This window comes from Oryctolagus cuniculus, chromosome 3, assembly GCF_051225735.1.
Source record: "Oryctolagus cuniculus isolate XC-2025 breed Fujian yellow rabbit chromosome 3, ASM5122573v1, whole genome shotgun sequence".
NCBI lineage: Eukaryota > Metazoa > Chordata > Mammalia > Lagomorpha > Leporidae > Oryctolagus > Oryctolagus cuniculus.
In genome coordinates, this window is record NC_142869.1 from 156293908 (window position 1) to 156312026 (window position 18119).

Consider the following 18119-nt stretch of genomic DNA (forward strand, 5'->3'; position numbering starts at 1 on the left):
CCCAGTTAGGGGCTTGTGGGGATGAACTAGCCTTTTTAGAAAACTCCAGTTTATTCTGAGCAACAAAGCAGCTCCTGGTCTTATGTGGGTTTTAGAACTGAAAGAGTGATAAGACTTCTAGAATTGAACTTAAAACACCGCCTATTGCTAGAATACCAAAAGTCTTCCACAGGGTCAGAGAATAAATAGATAAGTCTGGGAAGGATGGCTGAAAACAAAGAGGAATTATAGAGTCTGGAGCAAACATCTAATAATTCAATGTGTAGAAACTATCACACCCAACAAGTACCAAGTTCTCTCATGAGGCAGATGATACGGCACAGTGGGACTTCAGGGAACTAAGACCTCACCTAACAAACCTCCCTGGCCCAGAAGCTAAATTGCTGCCTGAGATGCCTGCATCCCGATCAGAGTGACTGATGCTGCTTCACTTCTGATCCAGTTTTCTGCTAATGGACATTCTGGGAGACAGCAGAAGATGTTTAAGTATTTGAATCCTTATTGTCCATGTGGGAGGCTTGGATTGAGTTCCAGGCTTGGTTTGGTCTAGCCCTGGCTGTTGCAGGCATTTGAGGAGTAAACCAACGAATAGGAGATCTTTCTCCATCTGTCCCCTTGCCTGTTTGTCTTTCAAGAAAATGAAAATAAATTTTCTCTTTTTAAAAATACTTATTTGAAAAAGTTACACAGAGAGATGGAGAAATAGAGGCAGAGAGAGAGAGATCGATCGATCCATCCTCCATCTGCTGGTTCACTCCCCAGAAGGCCACCATGGCCGGGCTGGGTCAGGCCAAAGCCAGGAGCCAGAACTTCCTTTGGGTTCTCCCCCATGTGTGACGGGGGCCCAAATACTTGAGCCATTTTCAGCTGCTTTTTCCAGACCATTAGCAGGGAGCTAGATCAGAAGTGGAGCAGTCAGGACACGAACTGGTACCCATCAGAGGAGGCGGCCTAACCCACTATGCTACAACCCACTACTGGCCCTCAGAAATAAATTTTGGAAAATTGTTTAAAGCCACCAATAATTTTTCATAAAGCAACTTATATCTGCAGACCTTTGGATGGAGTATTTAAAATAGCAGTTTAAAGGAAACTCAACTTCAAGAGAAATGACTCAAGACGATAATAAAAAAAACTTGACCGAGAGAATAAAGTAATTTTAAAGAAATAAACAAAAATTCTTGAGATGAGAAGTATACTAAAATTTAAAATGTCTTAGAAGGCATCAAAAACAGAAATATTCCAAACAGTAAAAAGAATTAGGTCAAAGGAAGGCTATTTGAAAACACACAGTAGGAGGAGACTAAAAAAAGAAGAATTAAGTGTAATGAAGAAAGCTTACAGGGAATTTAGACAAGCATTTAAAAAGCAATATCCAAGTAATTGAAATTTATGAAGAACTGGGAAATGCCAAAGATATAAAAAGCTTATTCAAAGAGATAAAATAAGAAACTCTCCATACCTAGAGAAAAACACAACTATTCAGGTACAGCAAGGTGAAAGATCACCAGTCAGATTCAACTCAAGCTACCCCAAATTATACAAGTCTGACAATCCAGATCTCCAAGGTTAAAAACAAAGTCATGATTGCCAAAGCTGCAGGAGAAAGAAAACAATAAATAAGGGTGTCCCAATCTGCCTAATGACAGACTAATCAAAAATAAAAAAAAAAAAAATTAAAGAACAAAAACCCTCCCAGGCCAGGAGTGAGATGAGACTTTCATAGTACTAAGGGAAAAATATTGACACTCATGGATACTGTATCTGGTAAAACTGTAATGTAGATATGAAGAGGTTAAAAGCATTTTCAGACAAAGAACAATTGTAAGAATTTATCACCACCAGACTGCCTGTAGAAATACCAAAGGAAGTTATGCAAACAGAAGAAGTTTCTAATAAGAAGGAAATATTGAAAGATAGAAAACTCATGGTATGAATATAGACAGGGCTGGCATAGTCAGTTAAGCCACCTCCTGCAATGCCAGCATCTGACAGGAGTACCCGTTTCAGTTCCTACTGCTACACTTCCAGTCAAGCCCCCTGCTAATTCACATCGGAAAGCAGCGGAGGATGGTCCTAGTGCTTGGGCCTGCCAACCACGTGAAGACCCAAATGAAGTTCTGGGCTCCTGGTTTGGGGCCTGCCAGTACATTTATGGCCATTTTGGGAAGTGAACCAATAGATGGAAGATCTCGGTCTCTGTCACCTTGCATTTTAAATAAATCTTAAAAAAAATACACAGACAACTTCAGAATACTGTAATGTTGTATGCATGGTACATAAACCATTCATATTTTGAGTATGAAGACTAAAAACAAGACTGTTAAAATAGTAATGACTACATTAATATTATAAAAGATAAGCAATAAAGATGTTAAATAGTATATCAAAATTCAAAATGTGAATTCACATTATAAACATTATATATAGAATATTTATAATTAGAAGAAAAATTAACTCACAGTATTAACATACAGAGGAAAATTTTATTAGCATTTTCTTCTTTTCTTTAAATGATATGATCATTGTTAACTTATTGTCATGTCAAAATTTCTTAACAACCAAAAGATGTTTTTGTCAGGCACATGATAACCACATAGCAAAAATGTGTAACGGACACAAAAAAATAATAAAACAGGAAATCAAAGTGTGTTAGTAGAGAAAATCATTTAGCCATAAGATTGTAAGAGAAAAAGGAAAAAAAAAACCTACAAAACTAGAAAACAAGTAGCAAAATATCAGTAGCAAGATCTTGTCAATAATTATCTCATTTATAAATGTATTATATTCTTCAATTAAGAGACACAGAGTGACTCAATTAATTAAAAAATAAAATCCAAATATACAGTACTTACAAGAAACTCACTTCACGAACTCTAAGGATACACATAGACTGAAAGTGAAAGGATGGATTTAGATTATCCATGCAAATGAATCCAAAAGAAGACAGAAACTCAAAGGAGACCATAATAATCTCAGATAAAATATAAAGCAAATCAAAAATAACAACTAGAGACAAGGAAGGCCATTATATAAAAATAAAGGGTTCAATCCAGCCAGAGGAAAAATAATTTTAAGTATACAACTATCCAATATAGGATCACCCAAATACATCAAGCAAATATTAATAGACCTAAAGGGAGAGACGTACTCCAGGAAAATAATAGGGGACTTTAATGACCCACTTTTAGAAATGGACAGATAATCCAGACAAAATAGCAAGAAAAGGGCACACATTTGACATAGCAGTTCGTATACAACTTGAGATGCTCACATCGCATCTCAGAGTGCCTGAGTTCAAGTTCTAACCCTACTCTGATTCCAGCTTTCTGGTAATGCACACACTGAATGACAGATCAAGTGGTTGGGTCCCTGCTACCCACCTTGAAGAACTGAATCAAATCCCTGGTCCCAGGTTTGTCCTCGCTCAAGCCCTAGCTATTGCAGGCATTTGGGGAGTAAACCAACAGACAGGAAATGGAAGATATTCTCTCCCTCTCTCTCTCCCTCCCTCCCTTTAAGATAAATAATTGTTTTTTTTTTTTAAATCAAACAGAATACTGCACTGTCGATCAATTGGACCCAATAGATTTCTATAAGACATTCGACTTAATTGCTTTGCTATATGCATTCTTCTCAATAGCACATGGAACTCAACATATTTTTAAAAATGGAAATCATGTTTTGTATCTTTGCTGATCAAAATTAAATTAACAAGGCATTAGAAACTATATGACCACATGGAAATTAAATAATTTCTTCCTTGACCCACTGCTTGTGTGAGAGTAAGTTAAGAAGGAAATGTGAAAATTTCTTGAAGTAAATAAAAATTGAAGCATAGTTCTAAGAGGTATGTTTATAGTGATCAATGATTACATCAAAAAAGCAAAGAGTGGGGCCGGTGCCTGTGGCATGGCAGGTAAAGCCACCACCTGCAGTGCCGGCATCTCATATGGGCACTGGTTCCAGTCCTGGCTGCTTCACTTCCCATCCAGCTCTGCTATGGCCTGGGAAAGCAGTAGAAGATGGCTCAGATGCTTGGGCCCCTGTGTCCCTGTACCCCTGTACCCATGTGGGAGACCCAGAAGAAGCTTCTGGATCCTGGCTTTTGATCAGCCCAACTCCAGCTGTGTGGTCATTTGGGGAGTGAAGCAGAGAATGGGAGACACTCTGTCTCTGCCTTTTCCTCTCTAACTCTGCCTTTCAAATAAATAAATCAAAATCTTTAAAAAAGGAACTCAAAAATAAAACAAAACAACCTGTAATTGCACCTCAAGGAATTAGTAAACCAAGAAATCAAACCTAAAATAAAGAGAAGGAAATAAATAATAAAGATCAGAGTTAAATTAATTAAAAAGATTGAAAGTAAAAGAGCAATGAACTGAAGAGCTGATTCTTTGGAAAGAAAAATAGGTAAAAAACTTAGCTAGTCTAACAGAGTCAAGTAAAATTAGAGATGACAAAGACGACAGTACAATTGACATGAGAGAAATATAAACAAGCATAGAGATTATTATGAAAACTACACAACAACAAATTTAATAACGGTAGAAATCAACAAATTCCTGGACATATATCTTAATAATATTGACTCATGTAGAAATAGCATACTTAGGGTTAGACAGATGTAATGACAGTAAGTAATAAAAAGCCTCTCACCCAAGCAAAGTTTAGGGCCAGATGGCTTCTCTACTGAATTTCATCAAACATTTAGAGAATGAATACTAATTCTTCTTAAATTATACAAAAACATTGAAGAAGGTAACATCTTCCAAATTAATTCAGTGATTCCAGCATTACCCTGATCCCAGAAACAGAAAAACACATACCCACAAAAGCTACAGGCTGATACCCCTGATGAACATAGATGCAAAAATCTTCAGCATAGTACTAGCAAATGAAATCCAAAAGCATATTAAATAGATTATCCCTTGATCAAATAGTATTCAACCCAGAGGTGCAAGGACAATTTGACACATGTGATATTCCACATCAACATAATGAAAAATGAACACTGCATGATCATCTCAATAGATATAGAAAAGTTGTTGGATAAAATTCAACATCTCTTCGTTCTTGAAAAAATAGATGTGGAAAGAATGTACCTTCACATAATGAAGGTCATGTGTAACAAGCCAACAGCTAACATTAAACTTAATGAGGGAAAAACTGAAGGCTTTCTAAGATCTAGCATAAGACTGCCCATATTTTGTCATTGCTATTCAACATAGTACTACAAGTCAGCCAGAGTAATTTGGCAAGAGAGAAAAATAAAGGGCATCCAAACTGGAAAAGAGCAAGTCTAATTGTCACTGATTGTAGATAATGTGATCTTATATATAGAAAACTCGAGAGACCTCACAAAAAATCACCAGAAATAGTAAACAAATTAAGCAAAGTTGCAGGGTACAAAAATCAGCATATAAAAATATTTAGCATAGAAAAACAATACTAAATTATCTGAAAGAGAAATCAGGAAGGCAATTTTATTTTTGATAGCTAAAAAATAAAATAAAAAAACATAAGAATAAATGTAACCAAAATGGTGAAAGACCTTTACAATGCAAACTGTAAAACACTGATGGAAGTGAAGAAGACACAAAGATATGAAAAGACATTTTCACACTCATGGAATGTCAGAATCAATACTGTTAAAATGTCCATGCTACCCAAAGTGATGTACAGGTTGAATGCAATCTCTATCAAAATACCAATGAAATTCCTCTCAGAACTAGAAAAAAAAACTATTTTGAATTTTTATGGAGTAACACAAAAACCAAAACCCAAAAAGCCAAAGCAATCTTTAGAATAAAATTAACAAAACAAAAAGCATTACACTTGACTTCAAGATATACTACAAAGAAATAGCAATTAAAATAGCACGGCTTCACATAAAAACAGACACCGAGACTTATGGAATAAAACCAAGACCCTGGAAGTAAACCCACACATTTATAGAGAATTGATCTTCAAAAAGGTGCTAAGAATTTGCATTGGTAAAGAGACAGTCATTTTGATTAAATAGTGCTGGGAAAATGCTATATCCACATGCAGGAGAATGAAACTAAACATTGTTTCTCTTCATATACAAAAATAAATTCAAGATGAATTAAATACTTACAGGTGAAACTGCTATGAAACTATAAAACTGCTAGAAGAAGGGGGAAATAATTTGGAAAATTGGAATGGGCAAGGATTGTCTGAATCAGATCCCAAAATACAACAAACAAAAGCAAAATAGACAAATGAGATTTCATCAAATTAAAATACTCCTTCATAGCCAAGGAAACAATCTACTTACCAAAGAAACAATCTACAGAATGGGAGAAAATATTTGTAAAGTGTACATCTAACAAGGAATTACTAGAATATAAATGTAACTCAAACCGCTCAATAGCAAATAAAATAGTAATCTAATTTAAAAGTACCCACTAGATCTACATAGACACTTCTCAAAGGTAAATGTACAAGTAGCCAACAGACACTTGAAAAAAAATTGTTCAAGGAGATGGCACTTGGCATTGTGGGTAAAGTCACAACCTGCATCCCAGTGCCAGTTCTAGTCCCGGCTGCTCCTCTTCTGATCCAGCTCTCTGCTGTGGCCTGGGAAAGCAGAAGACAGCCCACATGCTTGGGCCTGTGCACCCATGTGGGAAACCCAGAAGGAGCTCCTGGCTCCTGGCTTCAGATCGCCCCAGCTCCCGCAGCTGTGACCATTTAGGGAGTTAACCAATGTACAGAAGACCTTTCTCTCAGTCTCTCCCTCTCTGCCCATAACTCTGCCTCTCAAAAATATTTTCTAAAAAAGTGTTCAATATCACCAATCATCAGAGAAATGCCAATCAAAAACACATGTTAGAATATTTTTTTCATTTTTTTATTTATATAGGGTGAACAAATTCCATATAGTTCACATATACAGATATAGGAGCATAGTGATACTTCCTACTATATTCTCTCACAAACCTGTGCTCCCGTCCTCCCTCCTCTTTCCATTCTTATTGTTTCTTTTAATTTTTACAATGACATTCTTTCAATTTTATAATTATAAGCTTGACTCTCCACTAAGTAAAGAATTCAACAAATTGTAAGTAGAAAAAAAACACTTTCTCCACAATAGAGGCACGGGCTGTACACAATAATCAAACATCAAAATGTTGATTTTGCTCATAAACATTACATTTTTTGTACTCTGTTCATTATTACAGATCAGGGAATATATATGATATTTGTCTTTTGGGGACTGGCTTATTTCACTGAGCATAATGGTTTCCAGTTGCATCTGTTTTGTTGCAAAAGACAGAATTTCATAGGATGAGATATTTGCAAAAAGACAACAGATAACAAATGCTAGTTAGGATATGAGAAAAAGGAAATGAACATACACTCTTGGTAGAAATGCAAATTAACACAGCACTCGTGGAAAACAGATGGAGATTCCATATAAAACTAAAAGTAGAACTACCATATTATTTAGCAATCCCAGTACTGGTTATATATCCAAGGAAAATGAAATTAGTCTATCAAAGAGAAACTTTCACTGCTATATTTATTGCAGCACAATTCATAACAGCCAAGAAATGGAAACCACCTAAGAGTACATCAACTGCGGCTGGTGTTGTGGTGTAGCAGATAATGCAGCTGCCTGCAACACCAGCATCCCATATGGGCACCGGTTCAAGTCCCGGCTGCTCCACTTCTGACCCAACTCCCTACTAATGATCCAGGAACAACAGTGGATCATGGCCCAGGTTTCTGAGGCCCTGCCACCCATGTGGGGGACCCAGATGGAGCTCCTGACTTCCACTTGACCCAGGACTGACCGTTGCAGCCATCTAAGGAATGAACCAACAGATGGAATCAATCTCTTTCTGTCTCTCCCCACTCCCTCCTGTAACTCTGACTTCCAAAATAAGTAAATATGTTTTTTTTTAACAAAAGAGTTCATCACCTGATAAATGTACAATGAAAAGGTGGCACATATACACATACTATTCAGCCACAAAAAAGAATGAAATCTTGACATTTGCAACAGCATAGGTACAACAAAATAAAAATATCTCATGATCACACTATAGAAGTTGAGATTAGGATGCTAGTTCCAAAGCCTGGGAATCGTAAGAAGGGGAGTGGGAGGGATTTGATTAAGTTTGATTAATGAGTACAATGTGCTAGCTAGGTAGGTGTAAGAAATTGCAGTATTCTATTGCACAGTAGAATGACTATGGATAACAATACTGTACTATTCATATTTTTGAAACTTAAAGGATTTTTCATGTTTTCATCTTGAGGAAATGAAAAACATTTTAGGGCATAGATATATTATCATGATTTGAACATTACACAATGCAAACATGTATTGAAACAACATAGGGTGCATCATTATATGTACATTTTAAGTATCAATTAAACTTTTAAAAATTTTAAATTTTTTCCATTATAAAATAAAATGTTAAGTGATGAATCAAAGAATGTAGGAAAGAATAATATTAGAAGTTCATTCTTATTTTTCCTTTTAGATTTATACAAAATTTATTCATAACTTATTATGAATGTTCAAATTGTGAAATATGTCTTTCCTGGGACATACATCATTTTTTCAATTTTGTTAAGTGACTTTCTCATGCCTGCAGGGATAAGAATGAAGATCTGCTTGCCTGCAATTTTCACTTGCATTATGAGAAACTAAGTTAACTACGCCTTTCTGGATTCAAGCAACAGCAAAAATAAAAGCCTTCGTATTTTCAAGAAAGAAAAAACACTTCAGTTGTTTTCATTCTTTCAAAAAATACCCTCTTCTAAAGCAATGAAAACCCAACTTAAAATTCAACTCATTTTATATTGCCATAAAACATGTTAACCTTGCACATTAAATCTTATCATTTATGGTTGAACATGAGCTGACCATTAGCAAGTAATTGCTTTTAATTATTTTCTATCCTTAACAAGCTGAATGATAAGATGTACTATCCAAGAAATAAAGTTTATAAAATCTACAGTTGTTCTTGTAAAATAAAAACCACTACTAGAGACTCACTCCAAAGTGAGTTATTTAATAAAGATGTGTTTGCAAAGATGAACCAAGTACATAAATTACTAATTTTACTTTGAGTTAAATAAACAGCATTTATCTTAACAATAACAAACTATAAATAAGATAGAAAAAGATAGTATTGTATAAAATTGAGAAATTTTCCTCTAAGTACATTAGGCCCTGACAGAATCACGGAGGGAGCCAGATGGGTGGTGTGCTGGCACATCTGGCACTGCCTTTGGCAGCCTTTAGCTGGGCATTCTGGCTCCATTTCCAATATTGAGGGGTGTGGGGTTGAAGATCAAACTCAGATACCCAAGAGTTCCCTTCACTACACTTGAACCTATTGATAACATTTCACAAGAATATCCAAGTCTCCATCTCATCTCACACAATTATTCAATTTTACATTTCCATCCCAGTTTGCATATCAGGAGAGCATAAGTCTTGTCAGTAGAGCAAGACAGACCAAAAGAGAAAAGGGAAACGGCGAGCTGGTACAAGAAAAGGAGAACCGTCCATCCTCCTGTTCCCCAACTCCACCCTTCTCCAAGCAGCTAGCAAAGTCAGCCTGAAACTCAAGAACTAACAGAACCCAGTAGTCAGAATGAAGGTCTTGTATCTTTTAAGTCATAATTATTATGAGTTTTTAAGATTTATTTATTTGAAAGGCAGAATAACAGAAGGAAAGAGTGTGTATTCTTCCATTTACTGGTTCAGTGCCCAAATGGCTACAACAGCTAGGCTGGTCCAGGCTGATGTTAGGAGTCAGCAGTTTCCAAGTGCTCAGGCCAATTTCTGGAGCTTTCCAGGTACATTAGCAGGGAACAGCATTAGAAGCCCAGGAGCTGGGACTTGAACCAATGCTTCTATATGGAATGCTGGATTTTCACGTGGTAGTTTAACCACTGTGCCCCAACACTGGTCTCCTTAAGTTATTATTATTCAGACAGCCCCAAGATGTTTACAAACACCTGCCACAGTTCCAAACGTCTAATATTCTCTTTTGATCTTGAACACATTTGCCATTCACCCTTTCTTTTTAGAGCTTATGTTCTGTTAATAAGAAAGATAAGGTTTTCTTTTCCATTACATAAAGTCATTCTTTATGTCTGACACATTACTCTAATATCGTGTACTCTCTACTCTACAATATGCAGCCTGAATCAGAAAATAATGTTAATAACTTCAGTGCACCCGCTTGTTTTGTTGTGTCACAATCATCTGCCTCCAAAGGTAGTGAGTTCACCATCCCCCAGAACACTCAAAGAAATACCTGATGGCCTTGGTAATAATGACTGCAAATGGATTTCTAATTTCAGAAGACGAAGCAACATAATTTCCTCATTATATTGAAACACCAAGAATTCAAATGACACCCGTTTCCAACCTTAAGACAACTTACAGTAAAATATGTACATAAGTCTACTAATATGGAATTTGAAAATGCAGTTTCTGAGAATGCAAGATTAAATTATTCTTAATGTAGTATCTTTTTAGAAAAATTTAATGATTAAAGATGCTGAGTTAGGAAGAGTTTTATAAACTTACAAATGTGCTCAGAGAAATATGGCTAAGTATGACTAGTGTCAACACACTCGTGTTCACAGTCAATTCTACCTTTTTCTATAAGCAGATTTATAGTTTTTCATGTTCCTATATAAACTGAATTGAAATTGTTTAGGAATTAAGTCTGGTGAAGTTTTATATCATGGGCTATCCTTAGCAGAGACAGCAACTACAAAGTTTAGGGGGATGGACATCTGGCCTTTGTTGGAGCACCCACATTCCATACTGGAGTGCCTGGGTTTGAGTCTTGACTCTGCTCCGGATTCCAGCTTCCAGTTCATGCAGATTCTGGGAGGCAACAGGTGACGGCTCAAGTAGTCCAACTCCTCCTCCCCATGTGGGAAACTTGCATGCAGTTCCTGGCTCCTGGCTTCCTTCTGGCCTAGCGTTGGACATTGTGGGGCATTTGGGGGAATGAACCAGTACATGGGAGTTTGTTTTCTCTCTCTCTCTCTCTCTCTCTCTCTCTCTCTCTCTCTCTCTCTCTCTCTCTCTCATAACTTTTTAATGTTTAAAATGTATGGGTTGAGCTGAATAGTCTAGGACAGAAGAAGGTGTCTATCTGATCCTTGCATCATTATCTTGAAGAAAAACCCCAAATTATCAGAAGAGAACATGAATAAATACTAGCAAGAAAAAAAAATAGAAGAGGAGCGATCTGAGTGCTAAAAGAGACACCGAGATCTTGCAATGAACAGAACATAAGCTGTTCTTAAAAACTCCAAATTTTCACAGCATACTGAAATATAAATCCTAGTGGAGTACTAATTAGATTGTAAGGGAGGAATAAAATATAACAATAACAAGCCAAAATAGCAACAATTTAGTTTCTGTTTGGAGAGAAGCAATCCTCCACCTACATTTTATCATATAAAAGAAAAATGTGTTTGGTACCTTTAGTGTTCTGCTCAAATAAAGATTAGCAAAGACAAACAAGCAGCAAGCTATTTGCACAGAATCCAGAATTGGTAGATCCTAACAATTTATCAAAGATTAAAAGAAAAAAAGAGGAGAAAACTCCTGATGCTCTTAATACTTAAGGATAATCTGGGGAGCCGGCACCGTGGCTCACTTGGTTAATCCTCTGCCTTGCAGTGCCAGCATCGCATATGGGTGCCGGGTTCTAGTCCCGGTTGCTCCTCTTCCAGTCCAGCTCTCTGCTGTGGCCTGGGAAGGCAGTGGAGGATGGTTCAAGTCCTTGGGCCCCTGCACCCGCATGGGAGACCAGGAGGAAGCACCTGGCTGCTGGCTTCGGATCGGCGCAGTGCGCCGGCCATAGCAACCATTTGGGGGTGAACCAACGGAAGGAAGACCTTTCTCTCTGTCTCTATCTATCTCTCATAAATTTTTTAAAAAGGATAATCTACATCAGTCTTCATCTAGAAAATGAAAGGTAATGGCTCCCGCCTTTTCTTATTCACATTTTCAAAATTTGAGATCCATGCCTCATAATCACTGCCTCCTCTCTGCTCCTCAAAGATCCAAACATCTCTTTATTGTGATTAAAGTAACCCTCATCCTACTAGGTCATCTCCTAGTTTTCATTTTAGAAAATCCAAAATTTCCCATTTTGTTTTTTGTTATGTTTTTATTTATTTCCCATGGATAGACCCCTCCTCACTGGTAATATTATACAGTCAAGCTTCTGTCCCTACTCTGTACTGATATTATTTTTTTAAGATTAACTTAATTGAAAGAGTGGCAGAGAGAGGGAAGACAGTGAAAGAGATTGGGGGAGAATATCTTCCATCCTTCAGGTCACACCTCCTCCCACACACAAATAGCTGCAATAGCCAGGCCTATGCCAGTCTTCAGCCAGAGCCTGGACCTTCATCAAGGAACCAAGCACTTGGATTATCTCCCACCACTTTCCCAGGTGCATTAGCAGGAAGCAAAGCAGCCAGGACTTTAATGCATGATCTGATGTGGAATGCTGGCATCACAAGTGTCAGCTTCACCTTCTGCACCCAGCCCCCCAACGTTATTGTTGTGAGGCAACTACTTACCTGTTAGTTCCATCTGTGCCTGTTCACCTGAACCACCTGCTGCATCTTCTCTTACCAACCACTCGCTGTATCACCCACAGCTTATGTTCTGTTCACTGCAAGATCTTGGGTCTCTTCCTGGCACTCTTTATTATTACTCCTCTGTTTCTTTTGCTATTATTTGTTCTCCTTCTCTTCCAATAATGTGGGGTTTTCAAGATAATAATGCATGAAAATTTTAAAAAATAATTTAATATACAAATATTTAACAAATACATAAATTTCCCCTGAACCCATTGATCTCTTGGGCAACTTTGTCTTATCCTTGGCCCAATCCTAGACCAGCAGGCATTTTATTGTTCAGATCCTCTGTTTCTTTTCCTTCCTTTCCAGTCTCACTTTCAACTGCCCTTTAGTCCATAGAACTTTCAAATGACTTCCTGTAGCCTCCTTGGCTCAGAATTGTAGTCTCTCTGCTGTTTTTCATTGCCTGTTTTGTATGTGCATGTATGTTTATGTGTACATACCTTCTTTCCCCAACTGGAGGGTTCTAGAAGGGAGAAAATATACTGTATATTTACTGAGTAACCCATAGTCCTAGTTCAGTCTCTTACTCATAATTGAATGGGATAGACACTTGTAATTATAACTGATAAGTATCCAGTCACCATTCAAAGCACAAATAAGGAAAATAGTGTAGCTTTGTCTCCATTACCTTATATTCTTATTGTGACCGAAACACCCCAGAAGACCATTCCATGATCAACCATTCCATGATCATCAACATTTTCTCAAATTTTTCTTGGTCACTATTTTCATTTATGAGATATCTGTAAAAACTTCATGAAAATTATATTTTGAGAAAAATCTATATATGGATTCCAAAAATGTTTTGTACCAAAAACTCTTGTCTTTTATTTCTATTTTTGATAAATTATTGGAATTATCCACATATATTCCAAATTTGTGTTTAAGTATGTTATTTTAATAGGTTTTATACTACTGATAATATTCTTCAGTTTTTGAAACTGAACCACATGTTCTTTGGGAACACACACACACACACACTGGGGTCTCCAACACTTCATAGAAAATCCATGCTATGAAAATACTATATCTGATCACAAAATATTTTGCAACAAAATAAACCTACCTTTTAATTCCATTTTTCACAAACATTTTGAAAGCTGTGTGTGTGTGTGTTTCTATTAGTTTGCTAGGTCTGCCATAACAAAGACTAAGCAGCTCAAACACCAGAAATATAGGCCCATTTTCTCATAGTCTTGGAACCAATCCAGAGCAACATGGGATCAGGGGGTCATCAGAGTTGCTTTCTTCTGAGATTTTCCTTCCTGGTTTCCAGATGCCCTTTGTGTCTCAATATCCTCTTCTAATAAGGACACCAGTCATATTGGATTAGGGTCACCCTAACAACCACAGTTTCACTTATTAGCTTTATAATGATCCTCCAGTATCTCCAAATAGTCACTTTCCTGAAATTCTGGAAGCTGGAAGTTAGGACCTCTACATGGAGCTGACAGTGTATGTGTGTGGTGGGAGGAGGGGGAGGCAAGAGGATATATACACTCTCTCTCTTACACAGAGAGAGAGAGAGAGAGAAATAACTGTGTGAAAATGGGAAATTATAGAAAGGGAAGACATTAAGCCTTAAGGAAGGAAAAAAAATAAACACAAAAATGTAAACAGTTATCCAGCCTAATGTCTGCAGAATTCAGCTGGGAAGGTGTTAACCACTTGACAGCGAATCATGGCATTCAACAATGTTCCCTCGGTAAGGAAAAGGAAATAGCTAATACATCCAGTAAAATTTCAAAGGGTATTAATCATATCATTTTTAATCCCTTGAGAAATTCTCATGAGACTGAGGTAAATATCTGGAACGCACAACTGACAGAGACATATGGAACACATGCTTAATAATATGAATAAGCAGCCTGTCCTCTTCAGGGGCGTAAGTTACATTTGGCATGACCTCATAGTACACGTGCTCCCCCTGTACATCAAGAGCTTGATGTTGCATGCAGCTCCATCTCCCAAAATGTCCCTAGGCCTGGGCCATTTATTGATTGTGTGCAGTCACGGTCTTTACTGATAGCCTTTAGTCTCACATTCAGGTGACTTGGCGCATTTTAAAGTTGCCTTGCTGATGTTCCTGCTGTTATTTCCTCCGTGACTCATGTTGTAATTTTCCAAACTGACTCTCTTAACAGTAAGAGGAAAAGCAATCACATAGCTAAGATGGATTTTATATCCAATGCCTTTCCAAACTATTGGTGGAAAGTGTTGAATGAGATAGCATTTGAAACAGGTATGTTGGGAGCATTACAAAGTGGCCCATTTGCTGCGACTTGGCACAGCAGGTTAAGTCACTGCCTGGGAACCCAGCATCCCATATTGGAGTGCAGGTTCAAGTTCTGGCTGCTGTCCTTCCAATCCAGCTCCCTTGCTAATGCACCTGGGAAGACAGCAGAAGATGGCCCAAATGCTTGGATGACTGTCACCCACGTGGGAGCCAAGGATGGAATTCCTGGTTCCTGATTTTGGCCTGAGTAACACCAGCTGTTGTGGCCCTGTGGTGAGTGAACTAGCGGATGGAAGAGATATCTCTTTCTCTGTCTCTCTCTCCTTCTCCCTGCCTTTCAAATAAAATACAAATAAAAGGTCTTTTCACAACAGCAACAACATCCTCACATCACAAAGGCTCACCCTAACATCCCTTGAACTCTCCCAGAAGCATAACAACTCACATACATCTTAAGCCATATTGGTAATCCTAAATTCATGGACCCACTTTATTCCACGTCACCATCTATTCATGTTACACATTAAAGACTTCACACACACACATACACACATGCATACTCTTGGCAAAAGTGGAAGTATTAATAAACAACAAGAAAAACTAAAGATGTACAATTATATTGGGTTTTTATAAAAGTATCTTATTGGTCCTCATGATTGGTTCTGAACTGAAAAAGAAAATGTAACGGTAGAAAAAGAAGAGAACCAAAAGGAGACAATTTTCTATAAGTTTTTTGTTTTTGTTAAGAATTTTTGTTAAGTTTTTTGTTTTTGTATTTTTTTAACTTTTATTTAATGAATATAAATTTCCAAAGTACAGCATATGGATTACAATGGCTTCGCCCCCATAACATCCCTCCCACCCGCAACCCTCCCCTTTCCCACTCCCTCTCCCCTTCCATTCACATCAAGATTCATTTTCGATTCTTTTTATATACAGAAGATCAGTATAGCATACATTAAGTAAAGATTTCAACAGTTTGCTCCCACACAGAAACATACAGTGAAAAATACTGTTTGAGTACTAGTTATAGCATTAAATCACAATGTACAGCACACTAAGGACAGAGTTCCTACATGAGGAGTAAGTGCACAGTGACTCCTATTGTTGACTTCACAAATTGACACTCTTGTTTATGGCATCAGTAATCACCCTAGGCTCTTGTCATGAGCTGCCAAGGCTATGGAAGCCCCCTGAGTTCACCGACTCTGATCATATTTAGACAAGGCCATGGTCAAAGTGGAAGTTCTCTACTCCCTTCAGAGAAAGGTACCCCTTTGATGACCTGTTCTTTTCACTGGGATCTCACTTGCAGAGATCTTTCATTTATGGTTTTTTTTTTTTTTTTGTTTTTTTGTTTTTTGTTTTTTGTTTTTTTTTTTCCCCAGAGTGTCTTGGCTTTCCATGCCTGAAATACTCTCATGGGCTTTTCAGCAGGATCCACATGCCTTAAGGGCTGATTCTGAGGCCAGAGTGCTGTTTAAGACATATGCCATTTTATGGGTCTGCTCTGTATCTCACTTCCCATGTTGGATCGTTCTCTCCCTTTTTTATTCTATCAGCTAGTATTTGCAGACACTAGTCTTGTTTATATGATCACTTTGGTTCTTAGTCCTATCATTGTGATCAATTGTGAACAGAAATTGATCACTGGGACTAGTGAGATGGCATTGGTACACGCCACCTTGATGGGATTGAATTGGAATCCCCTGGTATGTTTCTAACTCTACCGTTTGAGGTAAGTCAGCTTGAGCATGTCCCGAATTGCACATTTAACAGCGATCGCTTTTCAGTTAAGTTTCAGCACTTAAGAATAATTGTGTATTGATTACAGTATTCAACCAAAAGTATTAAGTAGAACAAAAAAAAATACTAAGAGGGATAACATATTAACTTGCTCATCAATAGTTAGGGTGAGGGCTGATCAAGTCACCATTTCTCATAGTTTTTTTGTATTTTTTTGTTTTTGTTTTTGTAAGTTTTCTCTTTATCTGACAGGTGGAGACAGACAGAAAAGAAGTGGAGACAGAAATCTGTTGCTTCACATCACAAATGCCACAACAGCCAGTGGGGACCAGGGTAAAGCCAGGAACATGAAACTCAATCTAGGCTTCCTATGTGAGTGGAAGGAACCCACCCACTTGAGCCCTCAGTACAGCTTCATAGGTTGTGCATTAGTGAGAAGCTGGAATCAGACATGAACAACCCAGGATATGACCTACGCACACTGATACAGAAGGCAGATGTTCCAAGTGGCAATTTAACTTCTGTGTCAGACACACACCCACCAGTATGTTTATATCAATAAGAGCAGGATTTTTTCACCTGTGTGATCACACCCTCATTAGGATGGTAACATACGAGAATATTTGGTCTCTGCAGAGCTTTTACAAACCATATAGACAAACCAGGAGTTCCTGATAGACACATAAGTTATTCTCCCTTCCTGGAAATCACAAAATGTACCAGTGGTATTACTAAAGAATGCTTTTTATTCATATGAGGAGTGTAGGGTACTGATAAAATGAAAACAGGCTGGCAAATGTAACAGTGTTATGAAATTCACATCAGTGAAGAAATAGCTGCACACTGGATGATTCGTAGGAAAAGATGGGTGGAGGACAAAGCAGGGAGGTATAGCAGTTGATGATGAAGGTAGGAAGGTCATCATAGTTCACAAGGAGATTTGATCTGGTCTTATTTGAAATTTCTTAGATATACATGAAAAGAGAGAAGTATGGATTTGTGCATCTAGTAGGAATGACTTGGGCAGATAAAATAAATAAAAGAATGCAGAGACATCTATTATACTAGGACTTTGAAGAAGGAGCCAGGCTCTGAAATTCAGGTAGAGGAAAAGGGCCAGTTTGCACCATAAATAGCTCATAGGTCACACATTAAGCACAAAGAGGAGAAAAGACAAGAGGTAACAAGAAGAGGAGCAGGTGCCATTCATGTAAGTAATGATTGAATTCCTGGAAGCAAGTCAAGGAACCAGAATGAGGGCCAGGGCACTAAAGGTTGACCAAACCTGATCAGTGACCCATCTCCCAGCTCAGCCATTTGCACCAGGGTTTTTAACAAAAGCTATATATGAAAGTAGTGATAATGAATCTATTCCCTTAAAAGTTCGTTGCTAAGAAATCAGGTGGTCTTCCCTGGTGTCTGTGGACCATCACTGGCTATTCATTTAGTTCCCACTAATGAG

At 37.6% G+C, this 18119-nt stretch overlaps 1 protein-coding gene and 1 long non-coding RNA gene across 9 annotated transcripts in view; one reads left to right on the top strand and one right to left on the bottom strand.

The window, feature by feature from the left end:
* KCND2 (potassium voltage-gated channel subfamily D member 2) overlaps positions 1-18119 on the top strand; it is a 524650-nt gene that overhangs the window by 339536 nt on the left and 166995 nt on the right. The window contains exon 2 of one of the 4 annotated variants that reach the window (XM_089327903.1): positions 8634-8832. Within the exon in view, the coding sequence (XP_089184029.1) occupies positions 8634-8694 (61 nt within the window). The 3' untranslated portion in view covers positions 8695-8832. 4 annotated transcript variants of the gene reach the window in all.
* LOC149127564 (uncharacterized) overlaps positions 1-18119 on the bottom strand; it is a 183293-nt gene that overhangs the window by 113601 nt on the left and 51573 nt on the right. The window lies entirely within an intron of this gene.